General features: G+C 40.8%; 1 protein-coding gene and 1 long non-coding RNA gene across 5 annotated transcripts in view; one reads left to right on the top strand and one right to left on the bottom strand.

Annotated features, from left to right (window-relative positions):
• APC (APC regulator of WNT signaling pathway) overlaps positions 1-25,945 on the bottom strand; it is a 62,924-nt gene that overhangs the window by 19,548 nt on the left and 17,431 nt on the right. For all 4 annotated transcript variants that reach the window (XM_081213507.1, XM_081213504.1, XM_081213505.1 and 1 more), the window contains 7 exons: positions 19,018-19,170; positions 16,000-16,084; positions 15,265-15,466; positions 12,239-12,347; positions 10,242-10,355; positions 9,598-9,681; positions 3,396-3,500 (listed from right to left, as the gene is read on the bottom strand). In XM_081213507.1, coding sequence (XP_081069633.1) covers positions 3,396-3,500; positions 9,598-9,681; positions 10,242-10,355; positions 12,239-12,347; positions 15,265-15,466; positions 16,000-16,084; positions 19,018-19,152 — 834 coding nt within the window. In that variant the 5' untranslated portion in view covers positions 19,153-19,170. The remainder of the gene's footprint in view (positions 1-3,395; positions 3,501-9,597; positions 9,682-10,241; positions 10,356-12,238; positions 12,348-15,264; positions 15,467-15,999; positions 16,085-19,017; positions 19,171-25,945) is intronic.
• On the top strand, positions 8,604-12,067 carry LOC308597914. The gene is made up of 3 exons (XR_014013281.1): positions 8,604-9,472; positions 10,603-10,712; positions 12,053-12,067. It is a non-coding gene; the product is annotated as an uncharacterized lncRNA (long non-coding RNA).

Below are 25,945 nucleotides of genomic sequence, written 5' to 3' on the forward strand. Positions count from 1 at the left end.
GCTCTTAAGAAGCCCATTGCAAATCACTTGGCAAGATCCCATTGTGGAGCCCTTTGCGCAGGACTTTCCAGGCCCTGCCAATTAGCTGAGCAGCAGCAGCTGAAGACCCCTTTCAGGAGAGGAAGGTCGTTTACCTGCCTTGAACCTGTCATTAGGTATAGGGCTGGTGGGTGTGGCCTGGCTGCAACTGCCTGGCAGGGTTAGGGTTGACCTGGCCCCCAGGACAGAGGTTCTCCACCCAGATCCAGATCTTACTCTCAACACATAAGCAAGTCAGGCCATGTTTACCTTCCTCTACATTCCTACTGCTGTTTCAAAATTAAAAGAAATCCAGAAATGGTGGAAAGGAAGCACATGCAGCCCCTAAAGTTCCACTCCACGTCCAACTTGAATACAAATAACTCCCTGCTTGCACGCGTTCAGCACACACACAATTTTTGGCCCCAGAAGGAGTGGTGGAATGGGCTTACACGCAGCCTGCCAATGCACATGGTGTTTCAGAACACAACCCCTGTGCAAACGGGGAGTTGCCTGTACAATGATGGCAGCAGTAATATAAAAGGGTAGTGGGCACAATTATTATAGCACACTCATATATCTGGGCTTAATACCTCCCCCACCACCTCCCAAAAGATTGGGGGCGCATAATGGATTTCGCCAGCCAAGGTAACCAAGCCCAATATTAGGAAACCTGTGTTTATTGTGTTCTTTTTGCCTCAATGGTTGCAAGACAAAAAGCTTGGCAGCTGCCTGCATTAGTGAGTATTTTCCAGGAATGAAAGAAAGTTCAGAGATGAAGTAGCAATAGGGCAACAGATAGTGCGGTTTGCCACTTGGCTGTTTGGTCCAACAGTATAGAGCTGAAAGTGGGACAGACTTTAATCAGTGGACTTTTTAATTCTGTGCTTGGTCCAAAGGCAATTTGCTCCTCTCATCCTCCTTCCCGGCAGCCTCCTTGCTCAGAATCATTTTTTTTTATGTTTTCTGCATAAGTACTGCTTATTCCAGGGGAATGGCAAAGCAGCAGCATATTCACTCAATTTTTTTTTTGAAATTGTGACGGGTAGAATTTAAATCCAAAGACTTCACTGAAATAGTAAGGTTCTTGTCTAATATTTTGGTTTGTAAATGACACTTGCTAGCCAAGGCCCTCACAGAATGCATATCTATTTAAAAGATTATTTAATAGAAGTGCTTATATTTATGTGGCCCAAGGATGGCGCTCTACACATACAGTTGCTCCAAGGGGCACATGAAAAGCCTGCCCATACAAATACTTCACCATTACTTCAAATATAGTTGGGTCTTCTAGGCCAGGAGTGGCTAACAGCAGTTGTTGAACTACAACTCCCATCAGTCCCAGTCATGTTAGCCAATGGTTCAAAGATTATGGGAGCTGTCCTTTTTCAGTATCTAGAGGGACACAGGTTGATCAACCCTGCTACAGGCAATATATTAACCAATTTTTTAAAAAAATGTAAGAATTCAAGGAAGGACAGAAAAAAATATGAAAAACATACAGTAAAACTGGTTGTGTAAATAAGGGAAAAAATGATGAATAAGGCAGTGATTATGAGAGAGCAAGAGAAGAGAGCCTTTACACTAAGCTGTCCTCTGCCACAGAAATAGCTGGAAAAGTACACAAGCGAAAGCACTGCAGCTGTAATGATCTGTCCATGGAACCTAATACTAAATTCCTTATAATAATCAAACCTGCTTTGGATAAGCTATAGAGCTTAAACATTGGCAATTATGAAGATGACCAATCAATTTGTTCTTCCAGAAATTGTTAGAAAGCCCTGAATTTGACAAAAGACCCAAATCATGCTGAACTGTATTTTTCAACTGATCCTACTGAAGACAGAACCAGTTAAATATACCCCAAACCTATTAAAATAGTAGTAAACAGGAGTCCTTGGAATGTACCAATCCCCATCTCTTACTGGATACTCACTCTACCTCTGCCACCACCCTTTCTGATCCTGCTTGAATATACTCTTATTTTTTTCTCATCAACACAACTAGTTCTGCTACATTCCCAACCTACTGTCTTCAACTCTATTCTCATCTCACGTGGTGCAGTTTTTAATTCTTATTTTAATATTCTCTCCATTGAACTCATCACCAAATGGATTTTTCTTGTAAAAATGAAGTTCACTTCTATCCTTTAGCTAACTTAGGAGCATCCACATTTCAGCGAATTTCATTTGCTCTCCCTAAATGCAGCAGAGCGCATGCAGAACAGTGCAGTCATGCAGAAAGAAGTGTCGCCTTCTGAAAAATACTATGGTAGCCAAATCATCAAGTATAATATTCATTTGACTATCAAAAAAATGTCTGGGCTTGACCAGGGTATTTATTTTTATTTATTTTTTGCCTTCTAGTAATAATATCCTCTGCCACAAGGTAGGTTGACCTGAGCTCCAGAAATGAAATACTGGTGCCCAATCCATTAAGCCTTTTCCCCCTGGCCTTGCATAAAAAGGAGGTAATCCCCCAGATGTCTCATAGCAAGATGGATTGAATGACTCATATCCATAAAGCTAGTGGGGGTGGGGAAATAAGATTAATACTATAAGCACATTTTTTTATGAGGGAAAGTCAGAATTGTTCTAAAACACCAGGGTTATTCATACCAAGCTCTCTGGCTAGAAGACACTTTTCTCATCACCTCCTGAGTTCACCCACATTAAGGTCCCATACAAGGTATGCTGTAGCTTATTTACAAGAACATTTTTTTAATTGGTTTTAAATCTGAACAAATCGGGTTTAAACTGTATGTCATTCTAAATGAATGTTTAAAATGTTCCACATGATGAAAACACAACCGGACAACAATTGTATTACTATATACATAGCAAAGGAACAGCAGGAAATAATGAAAAATATATCTGCTTCCAATATAAATGAACAATTTGACTGATAATTTATTATTCTAGTGGTTTATAACACTGCCTTCCACAACCCCCCCCAAATTTATAATCATAAGCTTCTACTTTGAAGCCATAAAAATAATGCAGAATTAGCAGCCATTTTAAAATAGTATCAAAGAAAATTCCCTGTATTAATCACATTTTAACTTGAAAACCTGGCTATATCAACATGAATTTGATAGCCATGCAAGGCTCCTTTCCCTTAAATTTACACATAATAGCAATCTGACCAAGATTTGTACTTGCTTACAGTGTAGAACATTTAAATTCTATCTATATGGTACATTCCTTTGTAACAGATTAAAGAGCACTCATCTCCTCCAGCACAAAGCCTTCTCTGATTTAGTGCACCTGAAGGAATCCATTCGCGCACAATTATACTGCCATAGCAGACTCACTACATCCCACCTCCTCAAGCACCATATGTTGAAGCATTACTTATAAATAAAATGTTGACTTTACCTGACTACTGCCAGCAGTTGCCACACTGATTTCTGCTGCTCCTTGACCTTCATTTTGCCTCTCAGCTTCATGCGAGCCTGCATCGTGCTTGCTTGGAGGTGCCCTCTGTCAATGTAAGAGTTTGCGACATTACGCACAGAAATGGAGTACGCTTCCACTTTAAGCTTAAAACTGTGAACACGTCAATGCTGTAGCTTCACGAACCACTGAACTATGCTTTATTTTTCATAACCTCTAGCCTCAATAATTAGCAGCCGAGAGCGACCGCCTTAGCAAAATTGCAGGATGAAAGTGAAGCATGTCCTCTGAGGATTATAGCTCTAGAAGACAAAGGATTTGCTGTGAGATACAAAACACCATCCTCCACCAGCTGTGCTCACATCACTATCAGAAATGTAACAGAATTGGAGCAAACAACTGTCTCCTCTGCAATGTCACATGATCTATGCACTTACTGGAGGCTATGACTGGAACAGTTAAAATATTACTTACGCTTCGCAATCAAATAGAAACACCTTCTGGGTGGATAGCCCAAAATACACATAGTACGCCCGTTTTGTACTATTTGGAAGCTTTCCACAATTTAGTTATAGCATGACACATGTCGGAGCATCCATCTTAACGTGAAAGAAATTTAGACAAGTGGTTTGTCCCCAGACTAATCGTTCTGCAACTCAATGAATAAAATTGGGCAACGTAACAGTGCTGTTTCCTATTAAAAAGGCAAACCAGTATATAGAAAATAAAACCCAGATTTTTTTTCATACCATCTTAAAGGTAATGAAAGTTAAAGGTTGTGAAATTTTATTTTTAAAAGTGACTCAAATGCACAAAGAACTGCATACAGAACAGGAGATACACCTTTATTCAGTTTTTTACTGTCTGAAGCTTCATTTATACATCCCTTAAGAAAAAAACCCCTATAGAACAGTTTTAAAGGAATCACTGGCCCCACTATAAAAAAGGGTTAGATCCCTACCGCCTACAAACATTGTATGGCCATGTGCATTTCAAGAAGTTCAGTGTTGTATTAGACTGTGCGGTTCTATGGCTGAAGCTAATGGCAATAATTAAATTGAACATGGGGCTATTAGAGAATAAACTGGGACACAAAATAATCTACAGTAATAATCCAGTATGTTCAATCTTTTTCTCTCCCTCCATCCATGATAAAAGTCTGAACTCAGGGACTTCCACTGAAGCTAAATGTTGAAAGATTTAGAAGAGACTAAGTACTTATTCACAGAGTACATAGTTAAATTATGGAATTCACTTCCACATGATGTTGTGATGGCTACCAACTTGGATGGTTTTAGTGGAGGATTAGATGAATTCATGAAGGATAAAGCCGGCCATTGTGGCTAGTAGTCACTGATATGTTCTCCTTCTGCTACGGGGGCAGCAAGACCAACAGGGGGATACAAGTACTTTAAAACAAAGTCAACTGGACAATTCTGAAGGAAGTCAGAGCACAAAATGCGTAGGCAGTTCTAATGCTTCAGCACTCGACCGGCAGCACCACTGCTAAGATTCTGTGAGAGACTCCCAGAGCCTGTGCAAGAGCTTCCCAGAGCTCGGTAAGCAAGTCTGAGAACTTAAAAGCTCTTTCTGCGCCAAGAAAACCCAGTGTGGAAAGAGATGATGTTGATGATGATAATAATAATAATAATAATAATAATAATAATAATAATAATAATAATAATAATAATAATAATAATAATAATATATGATGTATACCCCGACCATCTGGCTGGGCTTCCCCAGCCACTCTGGGTGGCTTCCAAAAAAATATTAAAATACTGTAATACATCAAAGATTAAAAGCTTCCCAATTGCTTGTGCAATTTCAGCAGGCCGACTATGGAGTATGTAAAGCTGAAATTGCACAAGTTAAATATGCACAAGATGAAAGTTGACTGTATATGTATCTTGGTTTTCTTCCCAGGAGCTCAAGGCTGTGATCACTGTCTTCCCCTTCCCTTTTTTATATTCACAACAGCCCTGCAACGTAGGCCAGGATGAGAGTTGGTAGGGATGAGATTTGGGTAGTAGTAGTAGTGGTAGTAGTAGTAGCAGCAGCAGCAGTAGTAGTAGTAGTAGTAGTAATAATGATAATAATAATAATAATAATAATAATAATAATATTTAGACCCCACCCATCTTGTAAACATCAGGCCTATGAAACATTGCAGTTAAAGCAAGGAAGATTCTTTTCTGGCTTCCTTTAAATTATCTTTGAATAACATTACCGAAGAACTTAAGAAAAGCCCTGCTGGACAATGACCATCTAGCCCAGCATCCTCTTCTCACAGTGGCCAATCCCTTTTCTATGAAATGCCTGCAAGTGCAATGAAACCCTCCCTGTCCTATGGGAACACAGCAAACTGTATTCAGGCAACTGTGGAGCCAGAGCATAGCCTTATCCTCCATGAATTTGTTTCATTCCCTTTGAAAGCCAGGCAGATTGGTGGCCCTCACTGCCTCCTATGTGAGTGTTTTGCACAGTTTAACTATGTGCTGTCTGACATATATTTGCATCTTGCTTTTTTATCCAGCAACTTGTACATTTCCCTCCCCTCCCCAATATTTTATATTTGCAACAGCCCTGTGAAACAGGCTAGGCTAGGCTAAGTAAATATATGTACATATGCAGCCGTTCTTGCCACTGGATTGTGAGACAGGGAGGGGGAGTGTAGGGGCCCTAATCCACATACAGCAGACCAGGTCCAGGAAATCCTGTTGGCATCCCTGGATTATTGCCAGTTGCTGGGAATCAGGAGCAGGAAGAGTGCTTTTGCACTCAGATCCTGCTTACAGGCTTCCTACAGGAATCTAGTTGGCAGCTGTCAGAGCAGGGTGGGCCTTTTGTCTGATCCAGAATGGCTCTTCTTAGGCTCTTATGTTTTTATTAAATGTGAGCTACACTTATACTGCATATGACATTACACAGTGATAGAAACACATTTATATAAATTAATCAATTACATTTCAGAATAAGCCTTCTCAGCTTTCTCCTGCTCCCCTCCCCCACCAAGACATCTGTCAAGCAAGCATGCCTTCAAACGTTAAGAAAGAATCCACTGAAAATAGCAAGCAGCAGAACTAAGCTGAACACGATTAAAAAAATAAACACGAAAATGCAAAAGGGAGTTGGGAGGGAAACTTTGTATTGGCAGGGGGGTGGGGTGGGGGTAATCAAACATACAAAATATGCTAATTAACCAAATAATAAAGAAAAAGCAAGAGATAATATTTATATAAAAATACCTATCAGCTGCATTAAAGTCATTTTTCAAGCTTAATTGCTGGGGGAGGGGATAGTGGGTCAAACATAGAAAATATATTGTGTGTGTGTGCATTTCTGTGTTGAGGGAGACCCACATACCCCTTTTATAAGTTTTTGGTTAACGGATTTTGAGAAACACAGTTTGACAAAGACCATCTTACCAGCTTAAAGAAGGGAGGAGGGGAGTCACAGCAGACTAAGAATCTGCTACTAAAGACACAGAAAAAGGTATTCATACATACCCATGCACAGTCGACACCTAAAAATTAAGGCTGGTAGCAAGAAACAAGAAATAATTTTCCAGCCCAGTTAATCACACAAATCATGTTCTTATATCTTGGGATGTGTGATCAGGGAGATCTAGTACAGGTAACATAAGGAATCTTAATTCTCTTAGTGTTTTCCAAGCCAGGCTGGCTGTCTAGCAACTATCTACAACTATATTCAAATTATTGAATTCCATTATTTAGCCATCTAGAAATTTCATTTTCAGCAAAATGTAACCATCTTTATAAAGTGCTGTTTTACTGAACCCAGCATCTCACCCCTCTTCCTTTTTACAGCTAACCAGGATGCAGTATGTCTGACAGGCATGAAGCCAACACAATTAGTTTCAATCTTCTGCTAAAAGTTTGCAAACTTTTATTTGAAATTAATCATGGTTAGTGCCATAATTTATTTAAAGCCCTTATATTCAAAGCAGCTGAAGAAAACATCCTACAACAACGCTGCCATACCAAAAAACCTGTACAGATCTAATAGAAATCTACAACAAAGAAGATCAAAAACTACCAAACAATAATCAATAATGGGTATAACATCACTAAAATAAAAGCTAAGGGAACAGTCAATTTAAAACAGCCAAGTCTGCGAAATCAGTCCAGTATTGGACAGATGTCTAAAAGTATTGGAGCCTGAAATGTGAGGGGAAGTGGTGAATGGGAGTGAAAGGAGGAAATTTGGACATGAGATAAGAAGAAAAGAGAAATGAACACATGTAGTACTCCAGATCTTCTAATCATAGCTTAGAGACTGGGACGGGCTGTATTTCAGCGGTAGAGCATATGCTTTCATGCAAAAACCAAAACCAAACTCATATCGGCTCCCTGATATTGCCAGATAAGGTGGGAATTGTGTCTGTTGGAAACCTTGCAGAACAATTATCAGGTAATGTAGACAAGGAGTGGGGAACTGGATACAACCTGCCAGCCAGATCCTGGGTTTCTTCCTGGCAGGCCATTATAACAGATGGGCAGAGCCCTACCCACCTGCCAATCACCTGATATCAAGTGACCAATTTTTCCTTTGTATTGCACTATAAAAGTAAATCCAAGCCAAGTGAGGCTTGACTTTACTGTCAGTCAGCTGACAGGCAGTGATTTCAAGCCTGCTTTCTGCAGAGAACAGCTGCTCACTGGGAACTCTGTTGCACAGTCAATCCAGCAGGCTTGGAGTCACTGCCTATCAGCTCATCACCTGGTCCACTTTGGGAAGGAGTAAAGGTAAAAGGACCCCTGACCGTTAAGTCCAGTCGCGGAGGACTCTGGGGTTGCACACTCATCTCGCTCTACAGGCTGAGGGAGCCGGCAGACAGCTTCTGGGTCATGTGGCCAGCATGACTAAGCCATTTCTGGCGAACCAGAGCAGTGCACAGAAATGCCGTTTACCTTCCCGCCATAGCGGTACCTATTTATCTACTTGCACTTTGACGTGCTTTTGAACTGCTAGATTGGCAGGAGCAGGGACCGAGCAACGGGAGCTCACCCCGTTGCGGGGATTCGAACCACCAACCTTCTGATCAGCAAGTCCTAGGCTCTGTGGTTTAGACCACAGCTTCACCCGCGTCCCGACTTGGGAAGGAGTAAAGGTAAAGGGACCCCTGACCATTAGGTCCAATCGTGACCGACTTGGGGTTGTGGGGCTCATCTTGCTTTATTGGCCGAGGGAGCTGGCGTACAGCTTCCGGGTCATGTGGCCAGCATGACTAAGCCGCTTCTGGCGAACCAGAGCAGTGCACGGAAACGCCGTTTACCTTCCCGCCATAGCAGCACCTATTTATCTACTTGCATTTTGATGTGCTTTCGAACTGCTAGGTTGGCAGGAGCAGGGACCGAGCAACGGGAGCTCACTCCGTTGCGGGGATTCGAACCACCGACCTTCTGATCGGCAAGTCCTAGGCTCTGTGGTTTAACCCACAGCGCCACCCGCGTCCCTGGGAAGGAGTAGGCTGTCCCAAAGAGGTGCCAACAAGTGCACTTTAGGAGTCCCAATTGGGCACTGGCACTTGTGTGTCTACCTGCCCTGCAACTGAATGCAACTTCCTGTACATATTTTGGCAGGACCTCACTACAAAAGCTATAAAACTTCAGACATAAAATACAATAGCTAGCAAAGGGTTCCAAACTCTCACAATAATTAAAAAGACCATAGGTGATAGAGATTAAAAATGCTGTACATATCTGTACCTGAACTCTGAGCATTTTCTCTCTCAGAGGCCGAATGGGTTCATTAAAAAATGAAGATAAAAACACCAACAGCACAATTTATTTGATCTCATGGCCAGTCTAGGATTGGTGAGCAGTGGCTACTTTGAGTTTCTCTCTTATGACTGATGCCATGTAGCTTTAAAGCAAGATTAAACTGTAATGTATCTCTTACTGATCTGTTTCAGTGATGGATCATATGAGCTACCTTGAATACGTCACACTCAAAGATGAAACGCAGGATACGAGTTCTTTAAACAAGGAAACTGCTGTCTTGACTAAAAGCAACACAAAATTGCTCAGCCCCAGGTGAGTAACCACAAAGAGTTATTGGTTATTTATACAGAAGGTGCTCCTTGTTCAGTCAGGTCGACTTATTTGTTTCAAACATGCATGTACAGTACATAAATAAAGGGCAGAAAATAAATACTAACCTCTGCTTCAGCAGCTTGGGACTGCAAGAGTTGTCTTATTCGTAAAATATCCTTTTCAATTTGTTGAATTCTAGCAACTCTCACCTTGGAAAAATGAAGTTCAGATACAGGTTTATATCTGTTTATATCTTGTTGCCTACCCATCCACAGCAATCAAACTTTTAAAAAGCCTCCGTTACTATCAAAAGGTGCCTGTTTGTAAAGGATCTATGCTAGACAGAAAAGGGTTAATTCTCCCCTTCCCGTGAAGGCTGATCCCCCACCTTTATGAAGCAATTAGGTTTCTTAAAAGCTCCCACTAGTACCAAATGGGAGTGTTTCAAAAGCCTCCATGGGGAAGCAGGCCTAAGGAGGGAAGAGAAAATAAAGTGTGTGCATTGCAAGTGAAAATGTATGGATGCATGTTCAAGGATGAAGGAGAAAGTGCACCCCCCCGCTTTTGGTTCTGCACCCCTCCACGGCATGCAGCCCCCCCCCAAAGGTTCCCCATGAGTGAACATAGGTTCTTTACCCCTGCTACAGAAAGAAATATTATTTGGTGAGGCAGTCAGAAATTTATGCACTATAGTTTTATGAAAGCTAACTAAGTTTACTGTTGGCACAGACACTCTTTCAAATTTTGTAAAACCTTGTTATATAATTACCTGTGCTCTCTTCTCCATGTCTTGGCAAGTGCCTAGCTGTTCTTCCATAGCAGCCCTGATCTGCCTTGCTTCATACTCCAATTGTCTTCTAGTCATATCTGTCTGCAAGGAGAACTAGAACCAAAACACATTCAGTTATGCTGCTGATAAACCATTCATATAATAACAATTAATTTAAAAATGAAGATCCTATGTCTATAATTTAGAACACCACCTCATTAATGTCTCTTGCCCAATATGACAAAGACTGCAACATTGGCAGAATGAGGCCATTCAAAAAAGAAAATCTATAAAGATGTAAAAGGCAATTAAAATATTTGCATGCATTTTCCTGACTTCTTAACTCCCTTCCCTAATGTAGTAAGATACCATCCCAATATCTGCAAGCTTGAAGGTCCCATTATTCCTCTACTTTCCTTTTTGAAACTTCTTGGGATGTTGGAAGGACAGATACTGAAGAATACTAGTCAGGTAAGGAATTCTCTTCCCAGTCACACAGTTTCTTTTTAGCCTCACCTGTCTTTAGGTTGTGGAATGTGGGAAGTATAAGAAACTATACAGTCCATAGAGCCCCATCCTTTGATTGTTTTAATACTGAATACTTGAGATATATTTAGTTACAAATTTAAACGAAAAACAAGGATGCCTTGAGACCTTGCACCCAAATTCAGTCTTTCACATTTTCACATTTTAGCTCCTGCCATGAAGGCTAGCAACTTTTTAAAAGGCAGATCTCAATAAATCAAGTACCATGTCACAATTCTAGGATATAGATGAAGCATACAGATTTAGAGAAAACACGTAACTCTGAACCCCTATACTGGTGACTGCTCATCCACATACAACTGGCTAATCTCCCAACAAAGCATAACTAAGTCTATAATGCACACTAATTATTTTTGCAGTTTGGCATCAAGTTCCATTGTAAATCATTCTGAGAAGCAATTTTATTAATGCTAACATGAAGACTGCCAAATAAGCTAATGATACACTGCATAAGGCTGGAAAAAAGTTCTAGACTAGACTCCTACGTGGAAGACAAGGGGGAAGAGGGACCAGATAGCTTGATATTTCCCCCTTCTATGCTGATATTAGTCTAAAAGCAAATGGAAGCTGGTATTGGTATGGTTGTATAAGTTCTCACTTTTACCCCATTCTCTGTAAGTATGTGTGGCCTTTTGCACAGGAGTTAATTGTTAAAACACCAATGTTGCACAAGCAAAATGCTCCAATATTTGACCACAGTGGAGAAATTCTAATATGGACATGGATGGAAGAAATTACTATTATCCAATACAGAGGAATGGTGATGGGAACTAATGGATGTAAAGCTAATTATTATTAATAATAAAGAAATATGGTTTAACAAAGTGGAGAAGATAGTCTGAGTGCCTTAAATAGACCTTTTCTAAGGTAACCGGCAGACAAAGAATCAGAAGTTTTCCCCATCTTTATCCTTGGTGTTTCTTATTTCTGTGTTCTTTTCTTCCTTCCTCCCCCCCATTTCTCTCTTTCTTGTCTTTTCAATTCTATCTGTTCCAGACATTATTTTATTGTATTGTGAAAACTTTAAGAAAAATCGATTACAAAAAATAATAATAATGGAGCTCACAAAAGTGATATTTCCCCACCCCACTTTACAGCCTCCTGTGCTCTCTGAAAAGCATTCCCCAGAGAGTCAATCAAAAATCATGGGTGTGCTGCTGCAGCTGGAGGGGTGAATTGCCTAAAAACGGGCAGAATAATTTTGCACCTGTGGAGTGCAAAGATGCTTCCATTTGAATTGGGGCAATTCTGTCTTCTCACTGCAGCCCCATATGTCACAGCCCACAATGTCCGGTGGGACCCCACCCCACCTCTGCAAAAGATTTCTCAGGAGCTGCAGGGGAGACTGTGGTAAGGATTCATTGTGTGAGCTGCTTCCACTTTTGCAGTGTTGGGAACTGAATTTATATTGATTGTATTGGGCTGAATATGTCACTACAATTACCACTTACGTTTTCAGTAAGAGGAAGACTATCTATCCTCTTCGTCAGATTCTGAAGCTGAGCATAATACCAGTCTTTTTCTTTTCCCTCCTTTTCAAGCTCAGCTAGCAAGAGAGACCTATAAATGAAGAAGCAAAGTCATTAAATTCTGCCAGAAGTTGTCCAATTGCTGAAAAGGTAACAGGTGTAGAAAATGTGCCTCTTCAACATCAAGTTGAAAGAAATGCGACTTCTGTGTGTACAATGGTGAAATGGGTTGGAGAACATTGTCATTTTATGTAGGACATACGATAGCCGGGAGTGCCATAGCTTTTAGTCATAAATCATCTCTGCTGTATTGTATCTAACAAGAAATGAAATGCTCAGGGTTTGACACAAATCTTCTGAGTCAAACTGCCTCCTGCTGAGCCAGTTCAACTAAGGTACACATTTTAAATGGAATAACCAGATAAAGTTAATTGACAATTTTTTTTAAAGGACTGCAACTGGGGGGAAAAAGACCGTACTCAAATTTGTGGAAGAAAAAAATTAAGAGGAAAAAACAACACAAATTGCTTTCCATTATGATTCCATGACTTCTGACTTCCTTTACACTTGTGCAAATATCTATCTAGAAGGCATTTCCTTTTTTTTTTTCTTAACACAAACCAAAAAGAAACTCAGAATAACACTAGCATAAAGCCTTGACACAGTTGGAACACATTCCATGAAATGCCTTGAAGAAGAGGAACGGCTTAACCTGGCACAAAAAATAAAACAATTTTGGAGTCAGACAAGCATAATTTAGATGAGCATTCCATTGACAGGGGGCCACAACCGAGGAGGCCTTTGCCCCTTGATGCCACTCTCAGAGCCTGTCAGAGGACGCAGCTGGGCAAGGGCCTTGAGTTGTACCTTGTATTATATATTGTAGTATCTAATTATAAATCATCATAGAAATAGCTATTAATGCAACAAGATCAACAGCAATGAATAACTTCAGTTGCCAAATATCTATGCTTCAACTGTTCAAGAAAGACAAAATCAAGTTTATAATTTAGAATCAATGTGGCATATGAGATAGTGTTAGCTTTGCATGAAATGAACCTAGATTAAAATCCTCACAGCGACTGGCTGACCCTAGCAAGCTATTATTACCCTAACCTCTTTCACAGGGTTGTGCGAATAAAATGGAAATACTGTACTCCATCCGTGCTCAAAATCTTTGGTGGAGGGGCAGAATATAAAATGTTACAAACGTTATAATTATTATATAGGTTGTTTCTTGAAATGATGTTTGTTCTTTTTTTACACACTACATTATACTGTAAAGCCACACAGACACTGATACTAAGTATTTTGTCTACTCCTATAACCCATAGCCAACAAAGTATAAATACAGAATACAGAATATGCCATAATTCCTAGCTTGCATCCAAAGATTCCTTTTTTTAAATTTCTTTTTATTGAATTTCACTTAAATAACCAAAAGGAAAAACAAATAAACAATTTCAAAAGAAATATCCATACATAACACAAAAAACCATCAGTTTCCATTACAATTATTTGTCTTCTTCCTTAAATCTTTTTATCTTTAAATCTTTCCTCTACATACCTATTGACCTTCCCTCCCGATTTCGGACTTCTTAATAAAACTTCTTTCTTTTTTCTGCAGCTTTAATTGTTAATGGTTTGCGCATCGTAAGATTTATATCAAACCTGCTGTAGTTTTTAAGTTTCTATAGCTTCCTTCAATGTATACCATAAATTTATTCCAGTCACTAATAAACTTTGTATTTTTTTGGTTTCTAATTTTTTGCGTCATTTTTGCTAGTTCAACATATTCAAATAATTTTGTTTGCCAATCTCTGATAGTTGGGGTGTTTGGGTTTTTCCAATTTTGTGCTATTAATATTCTAGCCGCTACTGTTGCATATTGGAATAGTGTCTTATCTTCTTTTTTAATTTCATCCCCAATTATTCCTAGTAAGGAGGCTTCTGGTCTTTTAGGGAAGATGTATTTAAATATTTTTTTTAACTCATTATAGATAAGTTCCCAGAACTTCTTCATTTCTTCGCAGGTCCACCACATTTGGTAGAAATTGCCTTCTTTGATTTTACACTTCCAGCAAGCCTTATTTCCTGTTTTGTACATTTTCCCTAGTTTTGCCGGTGTGATGTACCACCTATACATCATTTTTTCCAAATTTTCTCTAAGCGTGACGCATGCCGTGAATTTCATTCCACTGCTCCATAATTTCAACCACTTATCATACTCTATATTGTATCCCAAGTCCATTGCCCATTTTGTCATTTTGTCCAAAGATTCCTGTGCGTGAGTAGAAGGTACTTTCATGGTTAAACAATGTCTGGTTCCCCTTGTCCTCTCTCTCTGCTGACGCCTGCATATCCGAAAAGCCACCCTTGAGGAATGGAGGGCCATCCATAATGCTATATGATAATGTGTGAGAACGTGTGACTATGAGAGAGATTTCAGTCATGCATGCTCACCCCTGGATCCAAGCCCTTGATAACCGCAATTAAGAATGAAACATGTCATTAACAAGTAAAACATATGCATATTCTGAAATTCTCTCGTATAAGTTAACGAAATGTATGTATTAATATCCTATGGTCTACGGGGAGCAACTCTGAGTCTAGATTTCCAGCTAAACAGATTATTGGAAGGAAGAGGCGAGTGCCTACATAAGTCACCTCTCCAGGAATACCGATTAAGGAGAGAAAGATGGAGCTGCTGTGCTTTCAGAATATCCTTCTCATCAAGCACATGGGTTGGCATGGGTAGCTTTCGTTCAATAGAGAGATCTATGAGCAGAGCAGCAGATTGTGTTCTGCAAAGCACTAGTGAAGATTTTGTTTCAAGATGCATTCCCAGACTTGTAGAAATGGAATTATGATTTCTTAAGAATTATCAGAATACCAGGCAAGACACAGGACTTGAAATATTTTGTCTTGTCCCCTACCCAAAGAAGAGAGGGGGACTTTTAAAATTGAAGTATTTTTCATAAAACACATAATATGATAAAAAACATTACCTCTCTTTCTCCAGTTCTTCTAAATAACCAGTGCTCTCCCTGCTTCCATTCATAAAACCTCTTCGAGGAAATGATCCCATGGGAACAGGGCTGCACTCTCCTGATCGACTAGAAACTGACCCTTCCCGGCTTCCGTACGAACGCATGGATATCTTTGGCCTTAACTTCACTCCAGGGAAGTTATTGCTGTCCAAGTTCAATTCTGAATGGAAATAAAAAGTGCCGGATATCTAACATATGTAAAAGCCATTTACATCTTCATTTTTCAAATGACCTTTTCTCCTCTTAATAGATGGAACAGGTAACAAATGTCCTAATAAATCCTAAAGTCAAAATGTTATAGTCAGAATTGGCAGAGATTATTATTAATCAATGAACAGGATAATCAAATGGTAGTCTATGAGTTAGATTCCCCCTCTACCCAAAACAACTTCATCAGAAGCCTTGCAGCCCTATGAAATTTTAATCAAGGTGTAACTTTATCCTTATAACAAACTATTTTTTAAAAATTAAAGTTGCAAGAGAAAGGAGATATTGCAATGCCGTTGGCATGCCTGCTTCATAACTGTAAAGCCCATATTGTTAGGTAACACCCCCTTTAGGTATGAATGTTTAACAAGTTTATGTGGCAAAAAATACTTAAAGACCCATATGGTAATCTCTGATCGAATATGAACAATTATTTACACTGACAACTTTCGTTTGGCAAAACTGGCTGTGTTTTTCCAAGTTTACCTTTAAGACGTTCCAGTAAATCAATCTGTCCAGATGAAGCCATTGCCTCATCTTCAATACTTCCTTGCAGCTGTTTCAGCACCTCCTAGAAAATAAGAAGCAGTACACCACAGTGAGATACCGAAAGTTACTATTCTGCAACATCTCCTACTCCCAACAGCAATGTTTTTTCTAAACTAAACTTTTCTCCCTCACCCTTGGACAAAACTGGTTAGTTGCTTTTGCTGAAACTTTTAGTAAACAGTTTTACAATTAGGGATTCAAAAAAGTACTTGAAATTTCAGTACTACTCACGCGGATTATAAACAGAAGAGATTCACCCCAAAACTGACTGTAATTTTATTTTATTTGAAAAAATATATAAACCAGTAAACATTAGCAATACATCAGTGTACAATAAAAATGTAATACATAATACAGATAAAAAAAAAGTTTTCAAAAAGAAATCTGATACTCCATGAGAGTCAACTTTTAATTGAGGAAAGCATGTAGAAAAGGGGAGCTTTTAGTATTTAGTGAAATTTTGTAAGGTCAGAGCCTGTCTAACTTCAAAGGGCAGCATATTCCACAAGGCAGATGCGCCATTACACACAGGGATGGATCTACTATGAAACTAATGAAACTTAAGCTCCTAATTCTGGAAGGGCCCCAGTAGCAACATAGTCCACATTGCTTTAAAAAATGGCTCTAGTAGACCCAATTTGAACTGGACAACTCTCAACTAATTATTATTATTTTTTGTATATAGTTCAACAATCCCAAAGTTTGAGAGTTAGTAGCACAGATGTTCCAAAAGCATAGTGATCTGTTGTGGAACCACCCTACTGAAGAAGATAACCATGATTACTCAGACCTTGTTCCTGGCTGCGAAGGCGCCCCCACAACAGTTCAAGCTTCAGAAAAGCCCCCAAAATGTAGGTCCACAACTGACTACACTGAAGGAACTAGTCTTTGATTCTATAGTGTTCAAATTTTACAATTGTATCTCACAGGACCTCGCCCACCCAGCTACTGCCTCCCAGCACTCACTCAAAGTTGGGCGCTGACACAGAGATATTAAGGTTCAATGTATGCAGCCAATGTATTATAAACTGGTTTGTGAACCTGATTCCTTGTTCTATGGAAATTCTCAAAAATTGATTTTCCCCTCCATCTATCTCTGTCTGAAAGTTCCTCTAACTTAACACCAAATCATCTGCCATCATTTGCAGCAAGTGTATTTCTGATTAATTACTTAAACCCAGATTCATAGCTTCATTTTTTGTTGTGGTTAAGCTTGCCATTTGCACAAACAAGGTTTCACATTTCTCTCAAATAGGGCAAGAGCCACTACCCAGTTAGACAAGAACACTTTTCTGATTTTATCTATGTGGGTATTGATCGTCCTCCATATTAGCCGTCCCTTTCGTGCCTTTTTGAGAGTGGTTGCTTCCTTTCGCCATTTTTATATTGGAAGCCTCCTCAGAGTCCTCAGTAAAACCACCTTCAATTTCCACCCCAAGATCTAATTTTACAAGCTTACTTTTGGGTACATTAATGAGTCAGATGTTGTGTAGCTTTAATCATATGCTTGCATATAACAACCACTCAAAGCAATTAAAGTCCTGCGGCAGGGAGAAACATTAAATTATGTCACCAGTCAGCGCCTCAGCAAGGGCTGCTCCTTCCAAATTGGTCACCTCTTAAGATATGGTAGCCAATTTTTGCATGATGGTTCCCGAGATCAAGGAAAATGTTTTTCCCCATCTATGTTTGGATACAATTTGATGCCATTTTGAATCAAGATGGCAGACTGAACCTTTCAAAACTTCACAGATTTTTGGATTTCTTAGAAATCCTGAGCAGTCAGGTACAAGGCTATTTGTGTGCCTGAATACACAAACAGTACAATTTGCAATATCTATATTAAAAGTGAATGGGTAATAAAATAGTATTAAGAACAAAAGAACATAACAAACAGAAGACGAGCGTATGATGGATTAAGAGAGTCCATTAGGCTTTCAGGACCTTAATGCTCAATGGCCTATATTCAGGTAGACTGCTGGATAAGATGTTTGAAAGATTTTCTATTTATAATAGAAGCTCTACCAATAAGTAAAACAAATTGAAAAGCATGGCTACAGGGCAAAAAGTTTACAGGATTCAAAACTTATTTGACCTAGCTTTCTGCTTTCAGAAGAATGAGTAGATACAATGAATCCATGAACAAATAATTAAAGAAATACCCCTCAGCTATTTCCTTCATGGAGGATCACCCATCTATGGAATGGTTCTGTTTAGAATTAGAAATGAAGTTCTTAAACAAAGCAAAAAAAAACCTGTCTTATCCACAATGGTTATTCCTGTTTTGTATGGTTATTTTTCAGAAAGTGCCCAACTGATGTATCTGAATGCTTTCACAGTGCAATATATAAAGCAGAAATGTGGTATATTTTCTGCTTTTGAAAGGAAAGCAGAAAACTAATTCATGCATACTAGAATCCAAAATATTGTTTTGGGAATTATATTAAAAGTTCTAAAAGCATAATCATTATTCTTGCACACAAAGAAAAAGTACACTGGCCTTTTATAGACACACAAAAAGATGGATGGGAAGAAATCATTAAGCATGAAAAACTAAGGGGAAACGTAGGTGCAATGAATGTAAATTGTTAAGTAACCAAAACATGTCTCCTAAAGCATAAGACTTAACTTCCAATTTCCCAGCTCTGTGAAGCTTGAGCCAAAACATGATAGCCTTAAAATACGGGTCTTAGATAAATAAATAAAATTATTTGACTATAGATATCAAGCAACCATATTCAGGAAGTATCCTATGCAATTCCTCTACAATGCATTGTTCTCCAGCAGAAGATGAGCATTGACTTGAACTTTTGTAAAAAATAGTGCAGTACAGATATTTTCATGATAAATAAATTGTATTCTAGAAGGGAGGAGACAATAATATCAATGCACAAGGTGACTTATATAGGATATATTTGTGAGACAATTCAAATTTTTACTAAATGATCTTTATACCTTCATATTGGATGCTTCTGTTTCCAGTTTTGTAAGATGATTTGAATTATCTTCCAGTTCTTGTCGAAGGTTTGAGTTCTCCATTTTTAATGCCTCTACTTGTTTTAACAGCTGATCATATGACACTGCAGCCATTCTGGGCTACCCCAGGACCTACAGCAGAATAAAGAAGAAATATTTGTTTTGGTTCATTTGTCCCCCAAAATGTATTGTGAACTTTGAATGTTGACTTTTGAGAGAAATAATTAGAACATGCTATTTCATTTCCCAGGTGAATATAGTATTTTTTGTATCTCGTGGAAGGTTTTTAAACTGATCATATAATCATATAAACCACGTTAAACTTGGCTACCTTACTCACTTATTTTTAGACCTTAACAAGCTTTGTTTAGTGACATGAAAAATGCTTTCTACTAGGAAGTTCTAATTGAAGTCAATACAAATTATAGGAGTTCTGCTGCTTTCCTAGCCTTTGCGCGCACGCGCGCGCACACACACACAGCAATACAAAATTACATTTTGATTGGTTCCAAATCATAATAAATGCATTGCCACAAAGGTTAAGTAGTAAGTTGGATCTTGTTTTCAATGCTAAAGCCCAAATGCAGAGAACCTTGTGGCATGCGTTTCCTCATTGCCATTTGGTTTCCAGTTTACTGAAGCTCCCCAAACTGGATCACAATGCAATGCAGTGTGGGAGATTGCTAGTGTCAGGGACTGGCAGGGCTCCAAGCAGTGGGTGGGGCCAGAGGCTGACCCAGGAGAATGGGGTAGCTATTTATGGATTTTTGTGCTTCCTGCAAGACAGGAGCAGGAGCTAGAGGATGAGGAGGGGTCTGCACCAAGAGCTGAGGGAGAGACGTGCCTGAAGGGAGCTGGGGCAGAATCCCCGCCCCCACTGTCACTGGGATCAGGAGGGTCTTGAAGAGGCAGGCACAGTGACAACTTCTGTGTAGAAGTTGCAGGTTGCTTACACTTGTGCTACCAGGCAAGAGTACTTAATCTTGGGTGTAGGTGTGGCCACCCATTACTCCAACAGTCCAGCTCAGAGCACAAGCCCAGGGAGGGGCACTAGCCACCTAGCCACCAGAAGTACGTGTGTGTGTGTGTGCGTGTTTAGTGTGCCTCATAAGCTCCTGTAAGTTCATGCTTTCTCAATACAGAATTAAACTACCACCTATTTGTCCTCCTTGGGCTGGGTGTGCTCAGGACAGCTAGTAGGCGCAGCGGAAAGAGTAAGAAGTCCCATTGCTGACCTCAGAAATGCCTAGAAGAATTATCACACTATTACGTCCGAAATTGTAGACATTAGTAAAGACGGAATATGATTTTAACAGGTTAGTTGTGCTGAACCATTTGCGTATGACCATGGGTTTATTAGGTTTCAATCAGCAAAGGACTCCCAGGGTTAATACTTAGTGAAGTAGAATCACGCAGAACCTTACCTCCAGAAGAGCCTGTATGCTCCCCAAACCTCTTTAATTTAAAGCATCTTAAACAAGGCTGATCTTGAAGATAGCTCAGAAACTCCAGGCAATGCTCAATGCCACCACTCATATCCAACCTGACGTGGCAAGGCTGGTACAAGGTCAGCCAGCTTTGGAACAACTGCACTGACTTTCCAGTTAACTCTGCACCCAATTCAAGGAGCTGGTATCAACTTCTAAAGCCTCTGAAGGATTGAGATCAGAGTATCTCAGAATCCACCTATTTTCATATGAGACCCACTGCTCTGGTCTGATCACAAATTAACTATGGTTTACTGTTGCCCCTCCCCACTTCTCATTCATGCATGAGGAGTATGAAATGAAAGCTTCTTTCATTTCTCATTTATGTTCAAGCTCAGATAACTATGGTCTCTTCCAACTCTAGTTCATTTTTTAAAGTGTCTGATAGTATGATCTGCTGAGTGCCAGGTCCAGAAGAACCCCAAAACTCTGCTGTTCAAATAAGCAGATTGCAACCTAATATAACATCTTCCAAGCCAGTCACTGCCAGTGCCCCACCAGCATCACTTTGGACTTGTTTAGAGTCAGCTTCAGAATGTTTGCCCTTACATCACCAGAACATCACCTCTAAGCAGCTGTTCTAAGCACAGTCAGCAGGTCCTGAACATTTGGTCACAGAATTGCAGAACATCCACATACTGACATAAAAGGTAAAGGTAAAGGACCCCTGACAGTTAAGCCCATTCGCAGATGACTCTGGGGTTGCGGTGCTCATCTCGCTTTACAGTGGTACCTCTGGTTACGTACTTAATTCATTCCGGAGGTCCATTCTTAACCTGAAACTGTTCTTAACCTGAAGCATCACTTTAACTAATGGGGCCTCCCACTGCTGCGCCGCCACCACGCGATTTCTGTTCTCATCCTGAAGCAAAGTTCTTAACCCAAGGTACTATTTCTGGGTTAGTGGAGTCTGTAACCTGAAGCGTATGTAACCTGAAGCGTATGTAACCCGAGGTACCACTGTACAGGCCAAGGGAGCCGGGGTTTTCCACAGTCAGTTTTTCCGGGTCATGTGGCCAGCATGACATTCTGGTGCAACGGGACACCGAAACCAGAGCAGCGCATGGAAACGCCATTTACCTTCCTGCTGGAGCGGTACCTATTTGTCTACTTGCACTTTTTGGCATGCTTTCGAACTGCTAGGTTGGCAGGAGCTGGGACCGAGCAATGGGAGCTCACCCCGTTGTGGGGATTCGAACCGCCGACCTTCTGATCGGCAAGCCCAAGAGGCTCAGTGGTTTAGACCAGTGTTTCCCAACCTTTTTTGGGCAAAGGCACACTTGTTTGATGAAAAAAATCTCGAGGCACACCACCATTACAGCCCCGTGACGTCAGCACGCAGCGTCACGCCGGGAGGGACGCACGAAAGTGTAAGTTTCAATTTTTTTCCCTCCCCCTTGCCGGGGAACCTCCAAGCTTTGGGGGTGGGGGGGAGGATGCAGCAAAGCGAGGCAGGAAGGAGAGCGCGGCTTGGCTGGGTGAGCTTTGGCAGGGGCAGGGAATGAGAGCCGCGAGGCGGGCGCTGCGGACGGAGGCGCTGCCCGCCGAGCTCGCAGGCAGCCAGGCAGGCAGACGGCAAGAGCCCCGCGCTGGGCGGCCTCTCCTCGCCGCCGCCGCCCCGCCTCTCGCCGCCCGACTCGCCCGCCTCCCTCCAGGCAACATCTCGTGGCACACCAGGCAACATCTCGCGGCACACTAGTGTGCCGCGGAACAGTGATTGGGAAACACTGGTTTAGACCACAGCACCACCTGCGTCCCTCTAATGCAAATGTGGGAAACCCTTTCAGCCCTAAGGTCCCAACTGCTAACATGAACCGTGGGTGGGGCCAGAGGCAAAAAGTGAGTGAATGTGACTCTTTCTACAGTATGCTACATATTTTCTACACTAATATCCACATTTTTCTGTCCACCATCCAGTCAAGGAAGGATTTATCACCATTATCACCACCAACAATACATTTCAGCCAGGCAAAAGCACTTGAGGAGGGCATGGAGCAGGGTCAGTGAGAAGTAGGTGTGGCCTAATGAGAATACCAAGCTCCTAACAAGAGTCCTAGAGAGCCACATTTGGCCCCTGGACCGGAGGTTTCCCACTTCTACTCTACAGCTACAGTTGATCTTTCCAAGTGATTTAACATAACATAGATTGGAACGGACACAGAGCCTTGTGGAACACACCTCACAGCATCTTGCCCATATCTAAGCAGACTGTTTCTGAGCAGACTTAAGAGCAGGGAACTTTTTGGGTGGCCCTAGTGCAAAGCTATTGGAGGCTGCATTTAAATAGTGGGTGGGTCAGACATCACACTCCCTTTAACAAAGACACACAGAGATTTAATACAGGCTCTCCTTCAATCTCTCTCCCCCCTCACAGTTTTTTCTTCTCAGTGCACAGAGGAAACTCCACCAGCTGCTCTTCCTGGATAGCCTGTATGCTGCATTTCCTTGCTGCACACACACACACACACACACACACACAAAATCCTCTTACACAGTGCAAAAGATGAATCCATCAGGAATCTTTGGGAAATGCTGGAGCAACTCTTCTTTTTGCTGTGGCACAGCTGATTCCCAAACAGCTGAGCAATGGAAGGGGGACCCACAGGGAGACTTTTAACCTCCCCTCCCCTGCCCGCCACTGTTATCACCCACTGATCATTTGTTCAGGTAAAGCCGAGTGACAGCAAAGGGGGAACTGCTTCCCTTGCCTTTAGGATGGGGAGTTGGGGAGGGCATTGACCAGGACCTTGGTAGGCTGGAGGATACCAACTGCTTCTATAAGAAAAGAAATGACTGGGGAACTAGCCCTGAAATCCCAACAAAAATGTGATTTTAACGAATTGTATGGTCCAAACTGCTGGAAAATTTCGGAACAATATTGTATTATCAATCATGAGATGAGGCTCATCCATGAGGGCCTACAAATCTATAATTAGGTCACAAGTCAGACTGAAGCAGGCTGATGAGGTGTGTTACCAAGAATCAATCAATCAATCTCTCTCTCAATCTCTGCCTCTGTCTCTCTCTCTGTGTGTAAAACATACTTTCCCTAAAAAGAGTGTGTTGGACACAGGCGTAAATCTATAGTTATATTCGCCTTGCACAAAGATGGGTAGATTCATCACTGCATCCCTTAATCAAGGCAGTACCATGCCCCCTCCACTGTAGCATTCACATAACTGGACAGAAACCTGTCAAGTTACTTCCATTTGTTTGTTTGTTTTCATCTATGAGTGGCAAGAGCTGCTTTCACAATGCCAAGTATCAGCCAATATTCTCAAGGGGGAAACAAACTGAGCTACAAAAGGAACCTGGGGAAAGAATGACAGGTGGGAAGAGAGACAGCAGTTCTCCTTGGCTGAAGTTGAAGTGTGGTTGAATATTTCACTGGCAATATTTTGTTAAAATGTCTCTAGAAGGGATGAGTGGAGGAGGAAGACTGCAGAAAGGTGAAGACTGAGAGTATGGGGAACACAGAAAACCATGCAAGCCAAGGGCAATCCAGCCTAAGGCTATGACATAGGATTGGGTATAATACAAATTGTAAATAAAGCAATCAATCTTAATCATAAACTCTGGCACAAAGGATATTCTAGATTCAACCAACCCTCTACTAATACCAAGCAAATTAAACCTGTTAAAATATTGTATAGACAAGACTTAAGTAAGGAAATGAATGAAAGAAGCAGCAATACAAGCAAATGTTTATGCAAACCAGGCCAGCTTTAACAAATTCTGCTGTTCTCACATTCGCAATTCCCCCATCGATTCATTGCCTTGCCATTATGCAGTGTCAGCTCATGAGTAACAGAAGGAGATATCACACAAAGTGTGAAGCAAAACACAGCTATAACCTCAACCTGAAGATTTGGGAAAGGAACCAAAAGTCTCAAGTCTTCTTTTCTGAAGATCACTCGTAGCCAAGCAGGATTGTCTTCCATGAACACGGTCTTAATGGTGAGTCCGTAGGTGACTGTGGAGGCCAATTCTGGATCCACACATCCTTCCACAGTGGGGACATAGGTTTCCGGGTGGGAGTTGATCATGGTGAAGGTTTGCTAAACCTGCCTTCCTCTTAGCACGTTTCTCCCTTTCATCCTGAGTTTGTGCGTCTTCAAAGTCCACAACACCTTTGGTAAAGGCTGTTCTCCAAATGGAGTGCTCACAGGCCAGTGTTTCCCAATTGTTGGTGTTTATACTACATTTTTTTAGATCAAAATTCTCAGTATTGCTTTACTAGCTCCATAGTTGGTTTAATCAAAATATATTTAACAAATTAGGGATGCAACCTGTAAGAATTCTACTAACAAGAACAGATATCATCCTTTTGATTGTATTTTGGATGGTAACTGGTGAATTTCATAAATCATTGTTATTATGTTATTTTTTTTAAAAAGCAAACAAACTATCAGCTAAATGTTGGTGTTCTGTATTCTCTCACAAGAGAACAGCTAGATATTGCACAAGAATACACTATAACGTAATGAATGAGAGCAAGTTCTTTTTTAAATGAGATGCTGTGTTCATGGGGTATCCATAATTTATTGAATTTTGTTTAGCCATGTAAGCCATAATTTTTCAATGCCAGTACAGTCAAACCTTGGTTGTTGAACGTAATCCGTTCCAGAAGCACATTTGGCTTCCAAAATGTTCGACAACCGAGGTGCAGCTTCTGACTGGTTGCAGGAGCTTCCTGCACTCAAGTGAAAGCTGCGTCGGACATTCAGTTTCCAAAAAACGTTTGAAAACTGGAGCATTTACTTCCAGGTTTTTGGCATTCGGGAGCCAAAACGTACCAAAACGGAGGCGTTTGGGATCCGAGGTTTGGCTGTACTAGCATTATTAGAACATTCCAGCATGGTTAACACTTATCATAAATTTCTTCAGACTGTTTAAAAAACTCAGACGGAACAGCTGTCCCCAATACCATTAGGTTTTACCCTTGTTTGCACTTTTGCCATGTTAAAGTTCTGAGACCTTGCAAGCAGTGAATACACTGAAAGTATCAGACTGAAGTCCACAACAGATAAATCATATTGGACTTGTCAATTATACCACAGCGAAGACCTCAGGTTAACAAAACTATGAATAAAACAAAACCACTTTACTGTACATATTTCTCTAGCCATATGGCCACGCCCCTGTTCCTTGACCAACACAACATCCACTGTCCAACAATATTCCCATGATATCTGCCCACTGGTCCTGCTAGCTAGGGATGATAGGAGTTGTAATCCAAAAACAACTGGAGACCCAAGTTTGAGAAACACTGATCTAATCTCTTTTGCTTCAGGGCTCACCCACTGTTAGCATATGGCTCCTGGGAGACTGAAGGAATATGGCCATTGGACAAAAAAATCTTCCCCATGCCTCTGATCTAGATAACCTGATGGGATCCAACTGCTGCTACATCCCTACTT

Source organism: Podarcis bocagei, assembly GCF_964188305.1.
Source record: "Podarcis bocagei genome assembly, chromosome: 11".
In the NCBI taxonomy this organism is placed as follows: Eukaryota; Metazoa; Chordata; class Lepidosauria; order Squamata; family Lacertidae; genus Podarcis; species Podarcis bocagei.